The 23241-nt window shown below is 38.1% G+C and overlaps 1 protein-coding gene across 1 annotated transcript in view; it reads right to left on the reverse strand.

Annotated features, from left to right (window-relative positions):
- ROS1 (ROS proto-oncogene 1, receptor tyrosine kinase) overlaps nucleotides 1–23241 on the reverse strand; it is a 113819-nt gene that overhangs the window by 51439 nt on the left and 39139 nt on the right. The window contains exons 16-26 of the mRNA XM_089921958.1: nucleotides 22958–23136; nucleotides 20599–20790; nucleotides 17093–17193; nucleotides 12178–12392; nucleotides 11691–11851; nucleotides 11165–11309; nucleotides 8361–8623; nucleotides 6345–6408; nucleotides 5828–6030; nucleotides 3993–4198; nucleotides 2845–3131 (exon numbers count right to left, since the gene is read on the reverse strand). Coding sequence (XP_089778084.1) covers nucleotides 2845–3131; nucleotides 3993–4198; nucleotides 5828–6030; nucleotides 6345–6408; nucleotides 8361–8623; nucleotides 11165–11309; nucleotides 11691–11851; nucleotides 12178–12392; nucleotides 17093–17193; nucleotides 20599–20790; nucleotides 22958–23136 — 2016 coding nt within the window. The remainder of the gene's footprint in view (nucleotides 1–2844; nucleotides 3132–3992; nucleotides 4199–5827; nucleotides 6031–6344; nucleotides 6409–8360; nucleotides 8624–11164; nucleotides 11310–11690; nucleotides 11852–12177; nucleotides 12393–17092; nucleotides 17194–20598; nucleotides 20791–22957; nucleotides 23137–23241) is intronic.

The following is a 23241-nucleotide window of genomic DNA, read 5'->3' on the forward strand; positions in this document are numbered from 1 at the left end:
ACAACATTTAAGAGAACTAAGCAGCTAGAGCGAAACCTCAGGAGGGTGAATAGGGCAAAGAAAGATCTAGAAGTCATACCACCTAAGGGGTACTTAGAGATACTTGAATTTTTTCCTCTAAAGGAAGTGCTTAGCATGGGCTATGGCAGCTGTTTCCACATAGTTGAGTCGCTATCATGTGGAAAGTGATTGATTTATTCTTTGTAAATTTAGAAGTCAGAACTCAGGCCAATGAATGAGAGGAATGGGGAGAAAACTTCGGCTAAACATAAGAAAAATATCTAGCGTTTAGAATTGTGCAAAAATTAAACAGACTTCCTTATAAGGTAGTAAGTTGTTTTATAAACAGGTGCTCAAAGAAAGCTGTTTTGGTAGAGGGGATTTCTTCCAATATTATGTCAGCTAAATGATCTCTAAAGTCATTTTAATTTTCTAATTTTTGGATTATGGATTTCAATTGTGGCTTCATGAAAGACTGACTAGTTCTATAGCTATAAAATAATGGCCCATTAGATAACTCTTATGTATCAGATGTTAAAGAAAAATTATTCTGACACTTGTTTAAATGGTAAGGAAGACTTTAATCAAGGCTGTTGCAATATTGCAGTAGGGGAGGGAGACGTGCACAACTCCAAAAACAACAAAGACAACTGGGGGTTATAGCCAACAAGCAGAGGGAGAGAGCAGTCAAGAAAATTACTAAGAGGAGACATCAAGGGAGGGGGATTCTTGCTAAACTGGCCTCATAGGATTTTTGGCCAAGAACATCAAGGGTGGGGGTGAAGAACTTTGTCAGATACCAAGATGAAAGCTTCTCTCTAAACTGATTTGGCAAGATTCTTGCTGAAACTGGACTCAGCAAGGATGGACAGGGAAGACCAAGTTTGAGGCCTAGTTGAGAAAAGGGATCACAGGAGCGTAACTAAAGTTTGATCTGGGAATTCCCTGGTGGTCCAATAGTTAGGACTCTGGACTCCGTGCTTCCACTGCAGGAGCCACGGATTTAATCCCTGGTTGGGGAACTAGGATCCAGCAAGCTACTCGGCGTGGCCCAAAATAAAAAAAAAAAAAGAGCAATTAAAGTTTGATCAAGGAAAGAGGCTTTGTCACACATTCAACAGAATCAAGTTATTCTCCTAATAAGAGAAGTTCAGAACATTATCTCCACTCTTAATCCCATTGAAAGTACATTGGAATTGCTTCTAAAAGGCTCTGGGGGCTTCCCCGTTGGCTCAGCGGTTAAGAATCCACCTGCCAATGCAAGGGACACGGGTTCGAGCCCTGGTCCAGGAAGATCCCACATGCCGCAGCGCAACTAAGCCTGTGCGTCACAACTACTGAACCCACGTGCCTAGAGCCTGTGCTCCACAACGAGAGAACAGCAATGAGAAGCCTGCGCACCACAAGGAAGAGTGACCCCCACACACTCGCCGCAACTGGAGGAAGCCCGCACACAGCAAGGAAGACCCAACGCAACCAAAAATAAATAAATTAATTAATTTTTTTTAAAAAAAGGCTCTGGCTGATATGTCAACAAAACCGTACATGCAGTTACAATACACAGACACACACACATTTGCAATTTCAAAACTTTACTATATAAACCAGCAATACCCAATATCACTTTTAAAAAAATAAATTTATTTATTTATTTGTTTGTTTGTTTTTGGCTGCATTGGGTCTTTGTTGCTGCACACGGGCTTTCTCTAGCTGCAGTGAGCGGGGGTGGGGGGGCACTCCTTGCTGCGGTGCTCAGACTTCTCACTGTGGTGGCTTCTCTTGTTGCAGAGCACGGGCTCTAGGCACATGGGCTTCAGTAGTTGTGGCACATGGGCTCAGTAGTTGTGGCACACAAGCTTTGTTGCTCCATGGCATGTGAGATCTTCCCAGACCAGGGATCGAACCCGTGTCCCCTCCACTGGCAGGTGGATTCTTAACCACTGCGCCACCAGGGAAGGCCCCCCAGTAGCACTTTTGATGATGGAAATATTTTACATCTGTGCCGCCCAATACAGTGACCATTAGCTGCTGTGGGTTTTGAGCATTTAAAATGTGACTAGTGTGGCTGAGGAATTAAATTTTGAATTTTATTTAATTTTAATTAATTTAAACTTAAATCACCACACGTGATTAGTGATTGGATAGTGAGGACTAGACCCTTAAGAATATATGGGGGTATTTAGAGTGGTTTTTTTCTTTTGCAATTACTCCTAATTAGAAGACTTCCAAGTGACTTTAGACTTTCAAATATTTCCTCCACAAGATTGTGAATTTCAACAGATAGACCTGTCAAGTATTGACCAAGTCATGCTGAACGTGGAGGCAATGAGATCATCAGCATGGGGGTGCAGTACTGGTGGGAAGATCAGGGATGCTGTAGTTTCAGATACCAGCTCCTCTATTAACTATGGCCCTTTGGATAAATTACCTTTCTCAGCCTCAATTTCCTTATCTGTAAAATGTGGATAGTATCTACTTCACTGAGGTGTTTTGAAGATCAAATGAGATGATACATTTAGTAGCCTGCTTAGAACACATAGTTGAGCTCAATAAGTTGTAGTTCTACTGTTAATTATAAAATAACAACATAAAAAGCCCCCCACAGATCCAGAAAATTTTGTGAATGCCTATGTACAATTTGCCTGAAAACAACTTGAATTCTACAAAAACATTTGGCACAGTCTGGAGCAAATACTATATATATATATATATATATATATACACACACACACATACACACACACATATTCCTTTGAGTATAGGTTGAATATAACCCCTTTTTAATGGGACAGGAGGGGCTGCCATTATTAGTGAAGATCTACTACACACACACGAGTGTCTTACCAAGCAAAGCAGGCATGATGATAACTTGCCAACATTGACATCCTTCCAGATCCATTGCCCAGATCTCTTGCCCTTTGACAAAGTATATCCGTGGTTTCTTTAGGTCAGAGGTATCAATAGTCATTGCTCCACTTAACTCGAATTCAGTCACATTGCAAGAACATTGGCTTCTTCCATTTGGATGGTTTATGGCTGGGGGTTGCAGAATTCGTTGCAAGGTCTGGTTGATAATACTGTAGTAGAACATCTGAGATCCAAAATCAGAAACTTCTGTCCAATACAGGCGACTATAGGCACAAAAGGACACTCCAACTTAATGAGTAAAACATATCATTGCAAATATCAGTTTCTAATGAAGACCAATCATTTCTAATGATTGTGGGGACAGATGCCACCTTTGGAAAGAACATGTCCCAGTGTTCAATAACCTTCTGATGGAAGAGATCACAAGAAGTCTAGTTTGTAGCATTTTCCAATGATTTCTCAATAAATGTGTTTGCAACGAAAGCCTTGGACTATAATGGCCTTAGGCATTGTATTAAATGGCTCATTACTGGCTCTAAATATGAAATATATTTTTCATCAACACCATCTCCATTCCCTTCCTCTCAAGTTTGTTTCTGTTTCTTAATACTAGTTACCAATCTAGTTTCAAGATAGACTATAACCATGCTTATGGCACAAACAAAATATAACTCTTCAGCCGGAGAAACTGCTATTCAGTTGCTGAATGGAGGCCTTAAAATTAATCTCATAAGGACATTAATTAAAGATGGATGAGCCCAGAATAGCATTTACTATGGAAAACATACTTCCTGTCTATCTCCTGCTCATTTCCTGCTGCCGTCTCAGTACCCTTCTTGTCCTTACCAACTGGGGATATTATTAAATTCACTGGTGTAAAAATATCCTTTGGTTTCCCGCTGGTAATTAACCTAACTTTAGGTTAGTGGAATTGTCAGTATGGATTAATTTTATACATTGGTGGTTGTAGGCTCATCATTTATATGTAGAATTACTATAAGTTAACATCAAGAACATTAAGCATCTTACTGTCCCATCATTGACTCTAATATTAAACCAAAGATATTACATTAAATATGTCTACGTCTGTTTCATCACCATAGAAACAGACACACTTCACATACCTTAAGAAAGGATATACAGAAAAAGAGATTATTGTTGAATTTCTGTTGCAAATTTTCAGCTTCCTGGGATATTTCACCTTGTTTTCAAGATCTACATCAAATATTTGCGTTCCATTTTGTGATTCTTTCAGCACAAAGTAGAGGTGCCTTGAAATCCAGTCAATTGTAATAATTGTGATATCAAAAACCAGTGCATCTCGGAAAATCTTAACAACAGGTAGAAAACACAGCCAAGAAGATAATGCTCATTTTCTTCAACTCTGAGGACTTTTTTTGTAGTCACTCGATTTCTTATTTACTGCACTTCTCTTCTGTAATCCAAAATCTCGGTAACTCTGGACTGTGTGCCACTGTAACACTGGTCCTCTTCTCACATTGTATATTTTCCCTGGTTAATTTCAACTACCACAGCTTCAACTGTAATCCATAGACCAGAGCTACAAATTCACATCTTCAGGCAAGATCTCTCATTGAGTTACTGCTTCAAATATCAAACTGCCTACCGAACATCTCCAAATGAATGATCTCAGAAAACAAAATTCATCACCCCACCCCCCAAACCTCCTTTTCTCCTGCATTTTATATTTTTATGGATTTCCAACACTCACCTGAAGAGCAGTCTCGACAACTGTGGTTGCCCCTTGACTTCTTCCTCCCATTACTACCCATAGCCAATTAGTCCCATTTTAAATATCTCCTGAGTTTGTCCTCTCCTCTCTTACCTCAGTGTCTCTCACTTCCTGCCTAACATTTCCTGTCTGGATTCCTGTGATAGTTCCCGATTGCCTCAGACTTAACCTTCTCTTCTTTGCTAACAGAGAGGTCTTCCTAAAACAAACCTTCTCTTCTTTGCTAACAGAGAGGTCTTCCTAAAACAAACCTTCTCTTCTTTGCTAACAGAGGGGTCTTCCTAAAACACTACTTGATCATGTTAATGACCCACTAAATTTCTTGAATGGCTTGATGTTGGCTTCAAAATTGACACTCATCTCCTTGGCACCGTAAAGAAGGTCCCTTATATTTAGGCTCTTGCCCACCTCTTCAGCTTTACCACCTGCCTCTTACTCTGCCCTGACCCCCACCTCCATTCCAAGCTCCTAGTTACAGCTCCCCGAACAGGCTATGGCTCTCTGGTTTCCCGGACTTTGCTGCTCCCTCAGCTTTTCCCCACATTCACCTGGTTCATCTTATTTGTACCCAAGATGTCTTTCCACTCTACCACCACCACCACCACTCCATCCTGGATGAAGCATCCTTTCTCTGTGATTCCACAGCATCCTGCCCTCAGCATAGCACTTACAGTCTTCTGCCTGTCTTCTCCACTAGCTAACACTCAGTGAATACCTACCACATTCCAGGCATTGTGCTAAATGCCTTACATGGATTAGCTCATTAATCTTCACCCTAAGATGAGGGACTGTGCAACCATAGTGGTTAAATAAGTTGCTGATGGTCACAGTTCTAGCATGTAGTAAAGTCAGAATTAAATTCTAGGTTGTCAGGTTTTAAGGCTTACCCTCTTCATCACCATGCCATACTGTCTTACTCTTGTTAGACTAATACTAGACTGGATTTGTTCAAGGACTGTGACGTTCTGTTTTACCTCTATCTCAGGTAACACAGTGCCTTAAGCCCAAGAACTGTTTGCTAAATTAAGCCTGAATCACATCTGCACAAAACATAACCTGAATTCATTTGTGACTAAATATACAACATCTGTCCTTTTCAACCATTCTAATCTTAATGGCTCAACCACTGGCTCGTCATTTTCATCACAGCGTTGTGTGATATGCAAATACTCCACTTCCTTTCAGAAGAATTACATAGCGAAATACCTCAGAGCTGGACTGATTGTGCATGTTGAGGAGGCAGAGTGAGTCTCCCTGAGTGTAGTACGCCACTGCATCATCAGCTGTGTAGCCCATGGCACCAACGTCGCCTTCTGCCAAAAGTGTCCATACAACTTGATTTCGATCCATATCTAACAAAACTATCTTGTTGTCAAAAAAAGTTATGAGGTATGGAAATGCATTGATCTCTAAAAACAAAAAACAAGTAGATAATATGTATGAGAAAAAGAACTTTAGCAAAATCCCTTGATTCAACATCAGGCCATTTTGAAATCCGTGAGTCTCCTTTGGACTCATTTACTACACCCGTCTCAATGGCTTCTGCCTGGGTGCTCTAAGCCTAGGTTTATTTAAGCATGTTTGGTGATGATGAAAATTGATTATTTTATTTGACTTTAATTTCAGCTCAGAGATAGCACTTGGGTATCCCTGAGAATACTAAGGGTCAAAAATGTTTTTAAATCACTAGTTGTTATTTGCACAGGTTTTAGATAATAAATACCTGATGTTTTGGACTTTACTATGTCAGAAAATGGTCCAGGTCCTTTGGATGTGAAGACTCGAACCTAAAGAAAGAAAAGGATACAAAAATGTGCATTCAAAAGTGTCCTCAGTGACAACAGTTAAGTTCTGAGACTGATAAATTATTGAATGTTTCATTTCACAATTATGAGATATATCATGAATAGGTTCAGTTATTCACATCTAAGTATATAGCAAAAAATTACCAAGAGGAAAAATATTGTCCCAAACAATTTTTGGTAGGATTGTTTAGTCCAGAAAAGTACAAAGTAATGGCACAAACCTCTATTGCAGAAGATCTGAATTTCTATAAAAGGTCTTTAGCTATTTCCAAAATTAAATTACATGGAACATTTAACAGAAACAAAACCATACAGATTATGGTAAACTTCCACTTTATCATGAAATCAACAAGAAGCTTCAAATAACTAAATTTACTGTACTTTTTTAAAAGAAGATTTATAAAAAGAAAATAGTAATTAACCCTTATATTTGAAAATGAGTTGTGCATTTCAAACCACTTTTACGTATATTATCTCTTTTGATCCTCACAACTACTAAGAGTAGAAACTGGACAGAGATCATAATTAGGGGAGGCAACCTATCTGCAATGACACATGTAGAAACTGGCATAAAACTAAGTCTTCTGAGGTCTGTATGCTTTCCTTCCCACTGTGCCAAGCTGCGTTCTAACAGCAAAGTTTTTTAAAACAATTTTTATTACATGTCTCTTAATATATAATAATTATTTCCACTTCCAAAATTTGCCTGTGTTCTATAGCCTAAAAGAAAATTGCCATCCATAATGATGGCCTTGAAAGATAGAACCTCAAGTGCCCTCTCAATCAACAAAACATTGGATTATTTTTATTATACTTCTAGAACTAAATCTCTTTTACTATATTCTGTTTATTACTATCTGTGTATGGTGTGCGTGCATGTGTGTGTGTTTATCATGGTGCATATATATATCAATCAGTCTTCACTTTTGCACTGGACCATGTTAAGTAACTCACGCCTATACATGCCGATCACTTTGCAAAGCTCTGTGGTGACTGAGATTTGAACCAATATAAACATATAGGCAAATACACTTAACCAGACTATTTATTTAACTGGAACACACATAATTCTTAACAAATAGGAATGTGTGTTATCTTTAACTTTTATGTACAACTGTTTTGATTAGTATATGTAGACCTAATATATTATCAAAATAATTACAGAATTAGAATTTTACAAAAAGAAAATAGATCCTCTGGAAACCACAAATCTCTAAAACACTCCCCAAAACATTCTGTTCCCCAAAATGAAATGGAAAATAACTCTAAATATGTACAACCTTGTCACCAACCTGGTATATAATGACAATGTGAAAATCATGAGGCTATCTACTATAAGGGGAAAGCTATGTCATATTATATTTAAAATGACAAAATAGGTGGCAGTCGTTTTTCCTTTTGACTCCTACTCTCTCCGACTTTCTCCTCTCTCCGCAGCCAGGTGATAAATGTGAGATGTCAACTACCCAGACCCTCAGCTTTTATTTCCTTTAGTAGCTGCAATTGGGGGCGTCCAGATGACTTCCAGCAGTTGATGTAATATAGTGGAAAGGACTCTAGAAGCTAGACTGTAGCACACCACTTCCCAACCACGCAGCTTTGGTACCTCACTGATACACCCAGGGACGTGGCTTTTTCTTCACAATGTGAGGATCAAATGAGATAATGAATATTAAAGCACCTAGTGTGGTACACGGCCTATAGTTGGTGGAGCCAAAAAATAATGTTTGTTCTGAATCTGGCAAGAAAATTGTCAAGATGTCCTTTACCCTAGCTGTCCCCTCTCCCTTCTGTACCTTTGCTGTCCACTTGACCTCTGTGATCACGGCGTACATGAAATTATTGACAGAGCGGCAGAATTCTTAACCTGGTCCTTTAATCCACCTTTTGTCTACACTATTCAGACCCCTGTATCCCTGTTTTCACTCTCATACCTGGAAGGCAACACTGTACCCAAGACTCATGCCCTCAAGTTGAAAAGACATCACTGAGGAAGTGACATTGACAGCAATCCAGTCTTTGAATGTTTTGTTTGTGTCGCTTTGGTTGGATATTTGATAGAAAATTTCGAATCTTGTTAACACACCATTTTCATGCTTAGGTTTATTCCACCTAAATTCCACCACAACTTCATTCTTATTGTGGTATTTTTCACTTGGTAATATAAATATTCTGGGATTCTCTGGTGCTGATGGAACTGAAAAGCAGAGACACAGGGCAGAAAACAATACAAGGTCAACTTCTATCACTCATGGTGAGGGTGCAGAGCAACTGAGTAATAGATATTTCTCATTCCTGACAGTTAAGGTATATCTATCTTCTTCTTAAAGATCTTCAGGAGAGAATATTCCATAGATTTCTTCAGGAACCTATCCTGATATTTCTGCAAATCTTCCTTTTCTCCAACCCAAATCCTACTTACTACCACTGAGGCACACCTTTCTCATCTGTGGTCTGTATACATGGAAGCTGGCTAGTTCACCTTATAAAATACAGTATTTACTCTCACTCTGGAGGTGGAAATGGCAGTCACCAGGAAGGAAGACACTATCTCTATCCAGCCTTTAGCCAGTTCTGGGTGTAAAATACAGCATATCCAGGATCTAGGCCGTCTCACCGTGAACCCTCTCTGAGAGTATGGCTTAGTTGTTGCCATCTATTCTGGAGCCACATCAAGAAATTTAGCCTCTCCCAATCCTTTAATTAATTTCTCTCTCTCTCTCTCTCTCTCTCTCTCTCTCTCTCTCTCTCTCTGTCAATCAAGAGAAATTCCTCTGCCTGATTTCCAAGTCATTCCATCCAAGACATCCCTCTTCTTTCTTAGGATTCCTCCATAGGTCCCCTCCCACTCTGCCGCCCCAATCACATTGCTCCGTAATGTTCAACACTCACATTGTTATCCAATCCCCAGACCTTCTTGCATTGTATTTACACGGGATAAACCTCTTCTTGCTTCATGCCTTAGAGCCCAGCTAAAGTTTCCACTCCCCAAAGGCCTTCCCCAGCCATACAAGCCTGCATGTATGGCCCTCTCATAAGAATGCTGAGAGGCAGCTTGATAGAGGTGAAGGTTTCATAGCCTGCTTATTCACTCTATGCCACTGCTACTCAGTTGTCACTGTCTTATTTCTTTTATCATTAGCAGCGTCTGCGTTTATCTCTCTACTGTCTTATGAGCTCCGTCAGAGAGAAAGCACCTTTTCTTATTCCTTATTAAATCCCCCCAAATCTAGTAAAGGACTGGCACACAGTAAGTGCTTAATAAATATTTGTCAATTTGAATAATTTCCAACTATATTGTAAACTCCCCGAAGTCAAGGGCCAAATCTTATCCTTTTTCCTTATTTCAGAGTGTTGATGGCCCCTAGCCCCTAGTGCATCCCCTGATAGTCAAGTCCATTTCCACAGAAGAAGCCAACCAAAGCTGCCATCCCAAGACAATCTCAAAGAGAGCATACCTGGATCCAAATGCTAACTGCTCCACAACCTGCCCAGGCTCCACTATGTTCCTGTTATGAGACTCATGGATAAATATTGTTGATAAAATCTTAACAGTTTAAAAAAAAATTGCAACAGTGAACGTACGTCTGTTTATTGAGCTCTTACTGCCTGCCAGGTCCTGTGCTAGGAAGTTTATATAAATTAAATCAACATGATAAGATCACTCGCCAGTGTCTGCAAAAATGACTGAATGGAGATTTGAAGAAACTAGAGTGAAAAGTCCAGATTAAGCCCCAGCCCTGCCACTCACTAGCTAATTTACATTGGGCAACTCCTAGGCTTCCATTTTCTCTTAGCATAACCAAGATAATAACATCTGTCCTACCTACCACAGAGATGATACAATGATGTTGAGGGTCACTGAAATGATACAGTGATGTTTCTGACACATGATAGGGATGTAATAAATGTTTAATAAAGGAGTGATATATATAAATGTGCTTTGTACACTTTAAAGTGATATACACACGTAAAGGTGTGGCTAATTTCCTTTTTAAAAATATATTCCAAAGAAAAACATTTTTTAAAAATTTAGAGGGACTTCCCTGGTGGTGCAGTGGTTAAGAATCCGCCTGCCAATGCAGGGCACGTGGGTTCGAGCCCTGGTCCGGGAAGATCCCACATGCTGCGGAGCAACTAAGCCCGTGCGACACAACTGCTGAAGCCCACGTGCCTAGAGCCCGTGCTCTGCAACAAGAGAAGCCTCCGCAGTGAGAAGCCCCCTCACCCCAACGAAGAGTAGCCCCCGCTCGCAGCAGCTAGAGGAAGCCTGCGCGCAGCAACGAAGACCTAACGCAGCCAAAAATAAATAAATTAAATACATTTTTAAAAAAAATTTAGACATCGATATTCACCTACAGAAGATTCTGAGTTACCATCTGTGAGAACACCTCCTGGTAAACCTGCCTTCCAGGAAATTTTTACTGTTCTTAAATCCCCTTTGTCTTTATGAAGCATCTCACAAATTACCTGAACCATGTTTCTGCATTATATACATACTGTATATCATTACAGTCAAGTGAAGCAGTCTTTAAGAAATCTTTGAGATATTCGTTAGGAATAAATTATGCAGATTTATTTTAATGGTGCTATTCTAATCTCCAAAAAGTCATTAAAGAGTATTGAATCTAAACACATCTGCAAAACTGAAAGTTACTTTTAAAAATTATTAACTATCCATTCTAGATCATGAAGGTGAGATTCTGTCTTTTTTTTAAAGAGATTTTAACCCCTGTACCTGTTTCAGGTGCTCGGAGTGATAGAGATGTTTTGGGGCCCTTTCCCCAGTAGGTATAAGGAGTGACAGAAAGATTAAATAAGGCATAGGGCACCAGCCCTTCCACAGTAAATACAGGTAAAGAATGTTGTTCACTAGCCAGGAACTAAAATATAAGCACAAAACATTATTTTCTTAGGGAGAGAATCATAACATCTTTTATTCCTAATTAACTAAAATCTTCAAACTTTGGTTCACATGTAAAGTTAAACCTTGCAATTTTGGAAACACTAATGTTGGTAAATTCCATGTTGTTCCACGAGGACCAGTGTGTCTAACACACCAATGGTTAACACTAACCACAAAGCAATCAGAGACTGGCTATAAAAAGGAGTTCTCAGGAATAATCTTAATAATCAAATGCTACAGGAACAGTGAGGGAGATGAGCTTGGCTAAGTACAGAAAGTGGCGAATCAGTGTGGGCAGGGCTGACACAGATGGTACACTCTGTTTGAAAAATGGAAGTTACTAGAACCAATGCCATACCTTAGAATGAGCACTAAATTCCACACTGTAGAAAATTACACCCCAATCCACTGCTGGGGAAGCATTCCAGAGGATTTGAAAACTCGAAGCATTTCCTTCAATCATAAATGAAGACTCTGGAATGGCATCTGGGATAACCTTAGGGGTAAAGGAAAAGTTCCCTATGGGATGAAAGAAACAATAGAGAAAGAAAGAATTTAGGATTATCAATGATCACAGATACATGGAAGATTAATAGAAATTACTAATAATTAGAACCAAAACAAAATTTTTCTTTCCTTTAACATATCCTGAAAATCATCTTTTTCTGACTGTTTCAGGCTGTAAATTTGGGTTAAGAGTCAAATGACTGCAAGCAAATTAACAGAAACTACTAAAGCCTTTTTTCCTCTTAAAACATAATTCTAAAGAAAAAAAAACCCAACCTTAACATTTATGTAACAGAAAGTATGGAGAAGTGAGGTTATGCAGGAATAAAATATCGTACCTGGCAGAGGCTTGAGGGATGTCTGAATAATTGTGAACTGATTAAATTTGGCTGGTTCCAAAACAGAGACACTAGTTCTCTGATCTATTTCCTGAGCTGTAATAATCCTAAAGCCATTGATCCAGAAGAGCCGACCACTGTAGTACATCAGTGTGTTCTGGGAAATGTCAGAAGTACTCCAGGCTGCGAACTCTGTGATGGTGGTGTCCCCAGCACTGCTGAAACAAGACGTCAATTAGTATTTCTATCTGGAGTGGGGTAAGGGCTGGTGCATTCAAATACTGGAGAGAATGTGTGTTTGTGAGTGTGCGTGTTTGAAAACAAAGAGAAAATACTTTGCAACAATAATTGTCATTCTTCTTAATTCCATATTAAGTTGACTTTTACATTTTTTATGAAGTATACCGAAAGCAAATTCCCTAGGGTTTTTCTTATGAATGTGATATTGCAATAGCAAGAGTGTTACACAGATTTTAATAAATCCTTGTGATTTTTATCAAAAAAATTTTTACCCTACATCAAAGGCACAACCCATTGATTTGTTTCTCCTCCTTGCATCATGCCTTCCTCCTATTCTTGGTTAGTCATCTTATTTACTCACCATTCTTTATTCTAGGTTGTTTAGTCCTTCACTTTATACTATTCACAACTGTCTGTTGCTTCAACGATACTTATCAACTTCCACAGCTTAGTCCAAATGCTCCGTTTCAGACCAGGGAATTCAAGGAAACAGACTATTGTTTTAAACTGCTTTTTAAGTCTTTTTCTCAATGACAAGGACTTTTATTTTTAAAATCTGCTTGGTTGTTTCTAAAATTACACCAGTTGTCTGGTTCTCACAATAACTATCTCAATGTTCTCAGCTTTTTGGAGTAGTTATTTCACTTTTTTTTAATGATTTCTCTAAATTTTTTTAAAGTGTTGACATTCCCCTCTTTAGAAAAGTATGGCACTTAAAATCAAAATAAAAGTTTTGTTTTGAGAGTTTCATAATACTTCCTTGAGAAAATTGAAACTACCTCCAAGGACTTGAGAGGTGTCAGCCTTATAAAGAAAAAGTATATTCACTAGTACTATTCCCATAGTCCTTTTTCTCATAAAATAGTCTTTATTCATACCTACTCAGATGTGAAGCCAGCACCTAGTTTGCCTTTTGGCCTTTCACCCACTTGTCTAATTTTACACTTTGTCGTTTCCACTTCTCATTAGAACTTTCCAGTAACCTTGGTGAGGTATATAAAACCTAATTCCATATGGAAAGAAGCTCACCAAGCAGGATGCACTTGGCCTGAGAAGGCTGGCCCTTCTGGACCACACACAGAGCTGCTGCAGCCTAGTTCCTGTGAATGTGTTCATGTTAGCCTTGCCCACAGGTCGTTTGTTCAGCATTCCCAAAACAGTCCCCAGGGCAGAGATTTCCCTTCAGGGTGATACTGGAGATCCTTAGTTGTCACTGGCTTGGATTGCCCCTCATTTCCAGCTGAAGACTCCTCTCCTGTAAATATCTCCTGGGCTGATTGGAAAACTCTTGCCATCTGGTGTTCATCGCAATTTCAGCACAACCTCCTCACTTACAGGAGATGAGTACCTCAAACCCTTCAGTCCTCAGACAGGTAGAGCTGGATTTAAATCAAAGCTCAACAAAAAAAAATCATTAAAAGGTAAACCCTTCCATGAAGCATGAGCTGTGTATAGAGGTCAGCTGAGGTTACTCTACTGAGGTCTTACTCATTTATTCGTTCGTTCAGCATATGTTGGGTGCCTAGTTCTGTGTTGGCCACTAGGAATACAGTGGTAAATAAGACAAATACAATCCCTGCCCTCATAAAATATACAGCCTAGCAGAATAGGCAGGTAATGAGCAAATAACTACACCATTGAATGGCACTGTAAAAGGAAAGGTAGAGTGGGCTCCTAAACAAGGAGACCTAATGGGGTCTGGTCAGAGAAAGCCACTCTTAGAGAACAATGTTTAAGCTGAGCCATGCAATCTGAACACAAAGTAACCAAGAGAACTGGGTTTGGGGACCATTTTAGGCAGAGGGAACAGCAGGGTGTAGGCTCCTTTGGAGCAATATACTCAGTCCTGACATGACTAAATATGCCTGAACTTTTATGACAGATGCGCCCTTTTCAACCTCCAAGACAGATATGTTGTTATAGATTATATATATATGTCAGTAATAGATTCATTCTTTAATAAACCAAAGGGAATGGCTGCACATAGGAAAGGGAAGAGCAGTTTGAAAGGCGGCTTACAGTTGTCAAGTTCTGAATATGCTGAACGACAGCAGACAGCTAATCTCATCTCTACTCTATGGTAGAACTACACTGTCCAGTAATGTAACCACTAGGCCACAGGTGACTACTGAGCCCTTGACATGTGGCTACTACAATTGAGGAGCTGAGTTTTTATGTTATTTAGTCTTAATTAATTTAGGTTAAAATTTTAAGCTAATATTTGATTTATATATTATGAATCATATGTATGATTTACTGGAAAACTTTAAATATTTTGGAAAAACTTGGGTACGTAAATCAACTTTTTCCATTGTAAATTTTATAAAATCTAACTGCAGATCAAGTATTTCCTATGAAAACTTAGTGTGCAAAATGAGATGTGCAGTACATGTAAAATACACCCAAGCTATCCAAGAATTAATATGAAAAAGGAATACAAATAACTCATTAATAATTTACCTATATGCTTTTACTTTTTAAAATGAGGCAACAGGAAATTTACAATTATATATGTGGCTCACATTAGTTGTATTGGGCAGTGCTGATCTAGACTAGAGGTGAGGAACTTAAAATGCAGAAGAAGGAAGCTTGATTATATATTAGGAAAAAATTTCTGCTTGTAAGATGGCTTTGGAATCCCTGTCTCTATGTACAGCTTTTTTTTCCCCCAGTGTGATAAAAAGGCAAGTCTTACGTGGAGGGCAAAAGTGCCTGTCCTTTGTGTAACCTTGTCAAGATCTGCTGCACTCCACTGGGCATGCAGACAAGGAAAATTATTAACCTTGAGATAAGGAAATGCATTTTTAAAGGAGAAACTTCCTTCCTCTATCTGGTAAATCCAGTAGTACTGATTTTTCTGGACACTTGAGGAGCTGGGCTCTCAACACTAGCTAGCCTGTCCTCTGGAATGTACAGACAGAGAGAGTGAGCCGTAATCCTCAGGACACTGTCACTTTGAACACCGTCTATATCTCACAGATTCTTTTGACAATCAGATTGCCAGTATCTTACATTTCTAGGGAAGGGAACAACCAGTTTTCTATGGTTCACAGTTGGGAAACGAACGAGAGCTGTATGTTATAGCTGATATGAAATAAATGATTAATCAGATTTGCTGTGTTTATGCTCGTATGCATTATAGGTTTATAAACATATACTCCTTTTTTATAGTCTCTATGGTTAAGAGTTTTTCCATAAACCAAAAAATATATATTTTTTAATCTAAAAGTAATTTTGACATTGTCTTCATAGAGCACGAATTCTTGGTCTTTGTAAGATTAGACTCTTTTGAAAATTTGATGAAATGAATGGATGCTCAATTTCCAAGCACTCACACACCACCTGAAGCCCTCCATGAACTCCCTAGGGGGTCCAAGAACCCAATATTAAAAATCTCTGCCCTAGAGCAGGACCTTTTGTTTTACTTTAACCTTTTCCTATCTCTCTAATTTACCATGTGACAATCGGCAAATTTATACACATCTGTGGTTTCAGTTTCCTCATCTATGTAATAATATGACCTCTAAATTCTCCCTTTAACTGCTTTTCTTTAATGATTTTATGTCCTGTATTTTAATTTGAGATACGTAACTGTTTCCTTGAAGTTAAAAACTATTGGCTGTTTAAACTAAAAATAGTAGTGAACATGGATTTTAGAGTGTAGATGAAAGTAAAATATATGACAACAAGAACCCAAAGAGTGAAGGGTAATAATTGGAAACATATCACCATAAAGTTTTAAAATCATTTATGAAGTAAGAATATTTTGAATATGACTGTGGTAAGTTGAAGATATTTAATGTTAAAAATGCATATTTTACTCTCTAAAGCAACCTAAAGAAAATTATAAATACACATAATTAAAATGTTATGAGAGGAGATAAAATGGAATACTAAAAAAGTATTTTATTTACCCTCAAAAATGCAGAGAAGTAGAACAGAGGAATGAACAGCCGATGAGACAAATGGAAGTCAAACACCAAGATGGTAGACTTAAATCCCAACATATCAATAATTATATTAAATGTAAATGAATCAAACACCCCAATTAAAAGGCAAAAATTGTCAGACTGCATAAAAAAGCAAAACTTTGTATGCTATTTACAAGAGACACCTTTTAAATGTAAAGACGAAAATTGAAAGTAAAGAGATATAAAGAGCTGTACCATGCAAACACTAAGCATAAGAAAGCTGCTGTGACTTTCCTAATACTATCAGACAAAATGGTCTTTAAGATGAAGAGTATTACCATAGATGAATGAGGATATTTTATAGTAATAAAAGGAAACACAATGTAATCAAGTATATAGATAACAATACTAAATACAAAGCATGCAGATACGTCAACTAAAGAGTTATAGGCAAATCTATAATCATAGTTGGAGACTATATTAAGAAGCAGAAAAACCCATCCACCCATTTCCTGGGCTCTTGAGGGGCATTCTCCTCAGTGCCTCTACTGGACTCTCTTTACATCCTATCACAGTATTCACCATATCCTACAGTAATTAGTTATTTAAAAACTTACCTTTCCTTACAAGCACAATGCCTGCAACACAGTGGAAAATTAGTAAATGTTTATTGGAAGAATAAATGAATTCTCATGCACTATCATTTATAACTGAGGAGCAAGTTGTTCTCTTATTCTCAACCAATTGCCTTCAATCTTACTTACCTCTGACCCCGAAGAACAGCTGTGTACAGGTGAATACACTGACTGTCTTGAACCAACCAATACAGGAGCCCATCACTAAGGTCTAAAGTTAGAGCAATTACCTAAATAGAAAATATGGAAAGAAAACAAATCAAATACATGTTTAAGGATACCTTTGTGATTATGTCACACTTAAGCTACAGATTTCTCTTTAACATCCTCTTTGGAATAATAAACTCAGTGATTTTTGCCTTTCACTGAATATAAATATTATATGAGTATGTCTATTACTATGTAATTTTGATATAAGCACTGGTTTCCTAAAAATCCCCAAATGGCAAGAAGTATTCACTTCTATATACTTAATCTCTAGTGGTTCTCAAAGTTTGATTCTTGGACCAGCAACATCAGCATCATCTGGGAATTTGTTACAAATACAAATTTTCAACCACACTCCAGGTCCTACTGAATGAGGGACTTTGAGCCACTGTGTAAAGTCTTGTCTAAAGCTAGCCATAACTTTGGACTCTTCAGCCACGTAAGCCAGTGAATTTGATCGTTGTTTAAATCAGTTGTTCTCAATTGCTACACATTAGAATTACCTGTGGAATTCTTTAAACATCTCAATTCCTAGTCTGCATCCTGTTAAATTTTGATCTCTGGAGATGGTATCCAGTCTCCAGTATGTCTTCATATTCCCCAGGTAATTCCAATGTGTCCCCAAGTTTGAGAACCAGTGGTTCAAACCATTTAAAATTATATCTCCTGTTAATTACAACCAAAAACATCCTGATATTTTTCTAAAATATAACACGAACAGGGTTTTTATGTGATATAATTGGATAGAGTCATGTATATATAAAGTCCTATTTCCAGCTGACATCTTACAACTACTTCTTATTACTCTTTCTTTGTCTTCTTTTTACAATCTATGTCTTAATTTTACATCCAGTTGACTACGTGAGGCTTGAGGGAAGACTGTTTCTCCTATGAAATAAGGTGCATGAGATAGAAGTTACAATCCAAAGGATCTTTTTTGCTTTCTTTGGCTTTATAGGTATTTTTCAGATGAGTTGAGATTGCTAGGAGTCTGACCTCAGAATAGCAGAGTCTTTCTATAGCAGACCTAGAGGCTGAGAGGTATCAGATAGGATTAAAGTTGATGACTGTATCTTTAGCAAGATACAACAGCATATAAACAAAAAGATGAGCCAGTGAAAAATGTAAAAAGAATACAATAAAGTATCCAACAACTAAAAATACTTGCTGGCAAGTTACCCAAGGCTTGCTACAAAGAAATAATCTCAAGACCCATGGCTACAAGAACCTTCAGTAGTCATGTAAACCACAGCCTTCAATCTTCAAGAAAACTCAACCTACTCCTTTCCCAAAAGGTAGAAAGCTATTCTAGCAATTCCTAGCCTATCGGGAGTTGAATTATGTCCTTTCTTCAGGCTAAAAGAGATTTATTGATAATTTTTCCAGTTAAAGTGAAACCAGGTTAATATTGTTTGGTTATCTAATGAGATGCACTAGAGTTTTCCAAATTACAGATTAACTCTACTTTATCTCTTAAAAAAGAGATTCTACAACTCCCTTTGCTGGAATACAACAAACTGTTCAAGCTATAAGTGAAATTCAGGTGTTGGATCATTACCCCATTCCTTTACACCAGCCATTTGGGCCCATATTTAAGCAGTGTCAGAGGCTGTTCCATAAATCTTTGGTAACCATTGTTATGTCTAGTAACTCCCATACGTAGGAAATAATCCCTTTGATCTAAACAAAAACCTTAAAGTTTAATCCTCTGGTAAAATGTACTATATACTATGAGCCTGACACATCAGATGTGGCAAAAAGTATCTTTTCACTTTAAAAGAATTTCTCATTTCATTCTCCCTTTTCATAGCACAAATGAGTCTTTCTGTAAATGACTGGCTAACTATTTTATTACACCGTTGATTGCAAAGTATCTTATACTCCGTGATAAATCTGTGAGTAACACAGAAAGGAATGACAGTGAGATGGAGCGCTTTGCTCAGTGCAAAACATATTACCTTCAAAACACCTACTAGCATTAACGGAGGCAGATGAATAAAACAAGCCACGGAACCAGAACACAGATTTGCACAAGTAGGAACAACATTAGCCAGCCTGTGAGAGTATTTGGAGTGGATTTTAAAGAAAAGTGTATTTCCCCAAATATGCTGAGAAATCTAATGATTCACTCATTTACAGAAAAGTCCCCAGGGCCACTCCCGAGCTATCCTGAGTAGAAAAAGCTCAAACGACAAGATCAGGACAGCAGGGAGATTACTGACAAAGTCTCGGGGATGAATAGGAAGTTACTCCTGATATACTGTTACCTTTAATATGCTTTTACACAGAAAAAGGTTTTCCCCTAACATTTTTTATGGAGACATAAAAAATGTACTTTCTTTGTATTCAGACTCAAGTGGCTCTAAAATAGAATTAAGGGATTATTTCATTATTTGACAGGAATAATTAATCTCTGGATATGGTGTGTAAATTTCTATTTCTTTTAAATATCTGTGTTATAATCTGTAGGTGCCAATCTTAGGAATTATAACTGATACATCCTATGGAATTGAGGATCAGTGACTCAACAATTTGTTTGTTTGTTTATAAATGATCTGATACATCTGTATTATCTCTACTGACAACAAAAAAGGCTTTAAAAAATAAGAAAATTTTAAGAAATATCCTAGATAGAAATAGTATAAATGATATATTTCTTCTTCATGCTTTTCTGTAATTCCTAAATTTTCTACAGTAGACATATATTATTATGATGATCAGAGAAAACAAAATTCAGAAATTTAGATGGGTTGCTAGAGGGTAGCTAAACAGGATCAAGAAAAATAGGTATTGCTTCTAGAAGTTGAGGAAATAAAAATATCATTTGTTTTAGAACCATTTCTATATCAGGGTATTTTTTCGATTGAGTTACAAAATACAAGCTTAACTATTGAGTGGTCACCATGTGCCTGGAACTATTCTCACTACTTCCCATGAATTATCTCATTTAATCTTCACAACAACCCTAAGAGGTAGGACAATTGTTAATATTCCCATTTTTCAGATAATGAAACAGACACAGAGAAGTCAACTTTCCTAGGAGTTACACAGTTTTTAGAGCAGTCAGTACCAGAAATTGATTGAAAATAATAAGACACCTAATCATCACCCAGGAAGAAGCTCTAAAATATCCAAAGAATTCCTAAAGACTATGAAAACAGACGGAAATTAAAATGTTCTTAAAGTGTGAGTCAATTCAAGATAAAGCAAACTATAAAAATCTCCACATTATATTCTAATTTATTTAATCAATTATGACAATCAATAAGACTTAGAGAAAGTTTGGTTATATCAAGATCTTACCATAACAGTATTTCTTTTCAGGTTCTACCTGAACAACTCACAATAAGCAGAAACAGTATTATCATAACTATAAAACAGCATTATTTAGTACTATTAAATGATCAGATCTTATTTTTAATTTTCACCTTTCTCCCAGAAAACCAAGGCTGTGCCTGTAGTATAAGGGAACTTTCCCCATTTAGCCTGGTACTTTCAACTGAATACAGTGTGGTCCAATAGAGATATCCACCAACTGAGTCCACCACCATGTCATTCACCAACAGCTTCACGTGAGTCACCATGTCTGTGTGTCCTGTCAACAGAGACTGCCTTTGTATCTACAAAATATAATCATGTCAGTTAGTGATTTTCAAATGGCATCATGATTTATGAATAGTTTATTGCAATTGTTAGTAAATTACTGCATTCATACATTCATTTGTTCAACCACAAGTAGATACTGGCACTCTGTGCTGGGTAGTGTGCCTAGCCTTGGAAACATAACAGTTAGAAGTTACAAGAAAGTTAGAGGTTATAAGGAAGCTTACTCCTTTTCATGCCTCTAAAGAGAAAGGAGATACATTTATTTTGAGTTAAAATACTTGCCCTTCCTAATCATACATCCAATCAACACATAAAAATGTATTTGATTAGGCTGTCAAAGAAGATGTATACTCCTGATAAATGGTGATGTCTCTCTCCTTGCTCCTGTCAGTATATCTCCATAATATTAATGACTATCATTATTGAGTACCTATTATGTGCCAGGCACTGTACTTCTTTTTTTCAACCTTTAAAATATTAGCTCTTTTAGCCCTCGCATTAAGCCTGTAAAGGATTTCTATTTCCTACTTTTTCACAAGTAAACTGGTTCAAAGAAGTTAAGTAATTTTTCAAGGAGTTGAACTGTTTTATAAGAGACAGAGCAAATACTTGAAACCAATTTTTATCCCACTCTTCCACTTCCTCCTTCAAAACTATTTTCAAACTAACCCATTTTGGGGAGCATTCTCTGATTAACCCCAGTCAGCTCCATTCTGCCTACAGGTCATTGGCACTTATGAATTCAGACTATACCATATTGCTTTGCTTCTAAATACATTGTTTTGTATGCTTCTTCTATTAATTCATGAATTTTTTTGTGTGTGTGTGTGGCTGCGTTGGGTCTTCGTGGCTGCCTGTGGGCTTTCTCTAGCTGCGGCTAGTGGGGGCCACTCTTCGTTGCAGTGCGCGGGCCTCTCATCAAGGTGGCTTCTCTTGTTGCCGAGCACGGGATCTAGGGTGCATGGGCTTCAGTAGTTGTGGCACACGGGCCCAGTCGCTCCGCGGCATGTGGGATCCTCCCAGACCAGGTCTTGAACCCGTGTCCCCTGCGTTGGCAGGGGGATTCTTAACCACTGCGCCACCCGGGAAGCCCCATGAATGTATTTTTATGTCATGAAAAGAGCAGGGGCAAGTAGTGATGGTTGCACGACACTGAACATACTAAAAACCACTGCATTTTATACAATCAAAGGGTGAATTTTATGGTACATGAATTATATCTCAACAAAGCTGACATATTTTTTCAACAGAGCAGAGGCATGTCGTCTATTTTCTTCATATTGTCTACTATGCCTATTCTCAAGACTCTAAACATATTGGTAACAGATAATGAGTAAATAAATGAATGGACACGTGCCTTCCTGATTAGAAAACGACTTCCGTACCGTATTTCTTCATCTGTTAGGCCAGCGCTCTCATCAGCAGCCATCTTTTTCTTCCGTGTGCACAATGCGTGGGATGTCTTCCTCTTGCCCCCAAATCCACTCTCCACCCTCTCCACCCTCCTCTGTAACCCCTGAGCCTGATATCAGTGGACGACATCAACCTAGCTCTGTTGTTCTCTGGCTTCCAGAGAGCTTCAGCCAATGGAAGCACTGGCAGAAGATCAGATGCCAGAAGAAAAGAGGGATAGGGGTACATATGTACCCCCGTATCACTCCTTGCTAGACCATACATTTTGACAGTGGCTGGTTTTCATGTCAGCAACTCTCCTAAAGCTACAGCCCTCACCATTCTTTCCCTTCTTTCCCTTGCCCTTTATGCCTGGTGGCAGTAATATCCTCCCACACTTGCTAGCCCAGGGCATGCTTCACCATCCTTTGTTCATTTTCCTTAGCACTGTAGATACCTTTGAAAATAGTCCCCTCACTTAGTTTCTTTTAATCATGCCTTTGGAGTGTGCCATCTTCCCTAGGACACTAACCCACTGGTGAACATTTTAATATATTTATTTTAAGATATCATTGAAAATATGTGACTAATACACCACATAGTGATATAAAATTTCCTTTATATCTAAATACGTTTTAATTAAAAAGTGAGTAGGCTTAGAGACAGATACTAAGTAAATATTAGCAGAGGTGGTACACAAGTATGAAAAAAATCGTGAAAATTACATTCCAGTCACTGAAATGGGTGGGCATTGTTCGAGAGCATCCAGAATGCCAGGCTTCTACTTACCACGTATGTCTTTCCAGCCCAGTAGAGAAAGTGACCCAGCCACTCAAAAGCTAATGCCCCTGCTCCTGCAATGTTGGGTATGTGATAATTCTCTGAGATGTCCGTCCCACTCAGCAGCCACACATAGACATCACCTTTCATGTCGCTGTAGTATAGGCTGTTGTTATACCAATCCATGTCTCAAAACAAAGTGAATTGGTAGCAGTTATTTTTTCATACATGCCAGCATAAACATGGCGAGTCAACAAATCATACATGCACCTCAACATAACATTAAAGCATAT

Source organism: Delphinapterus leucas, chromosome 12 (genome assembly GCF_059928025.1).
Source record: "Delphinapterus leucas isolate spDelLeu-1000000601 "Yukka" chromosome 12, BTC_Dleu_Yukka2, whole genome shotgun sequence".
NCBI classification, from domain to species: Eukaryota; Metazoa; Chordata; class Mammalia; order Artiodactyla; family Monodontidae; genus Delphinapterus; species Delphinapterus leucas.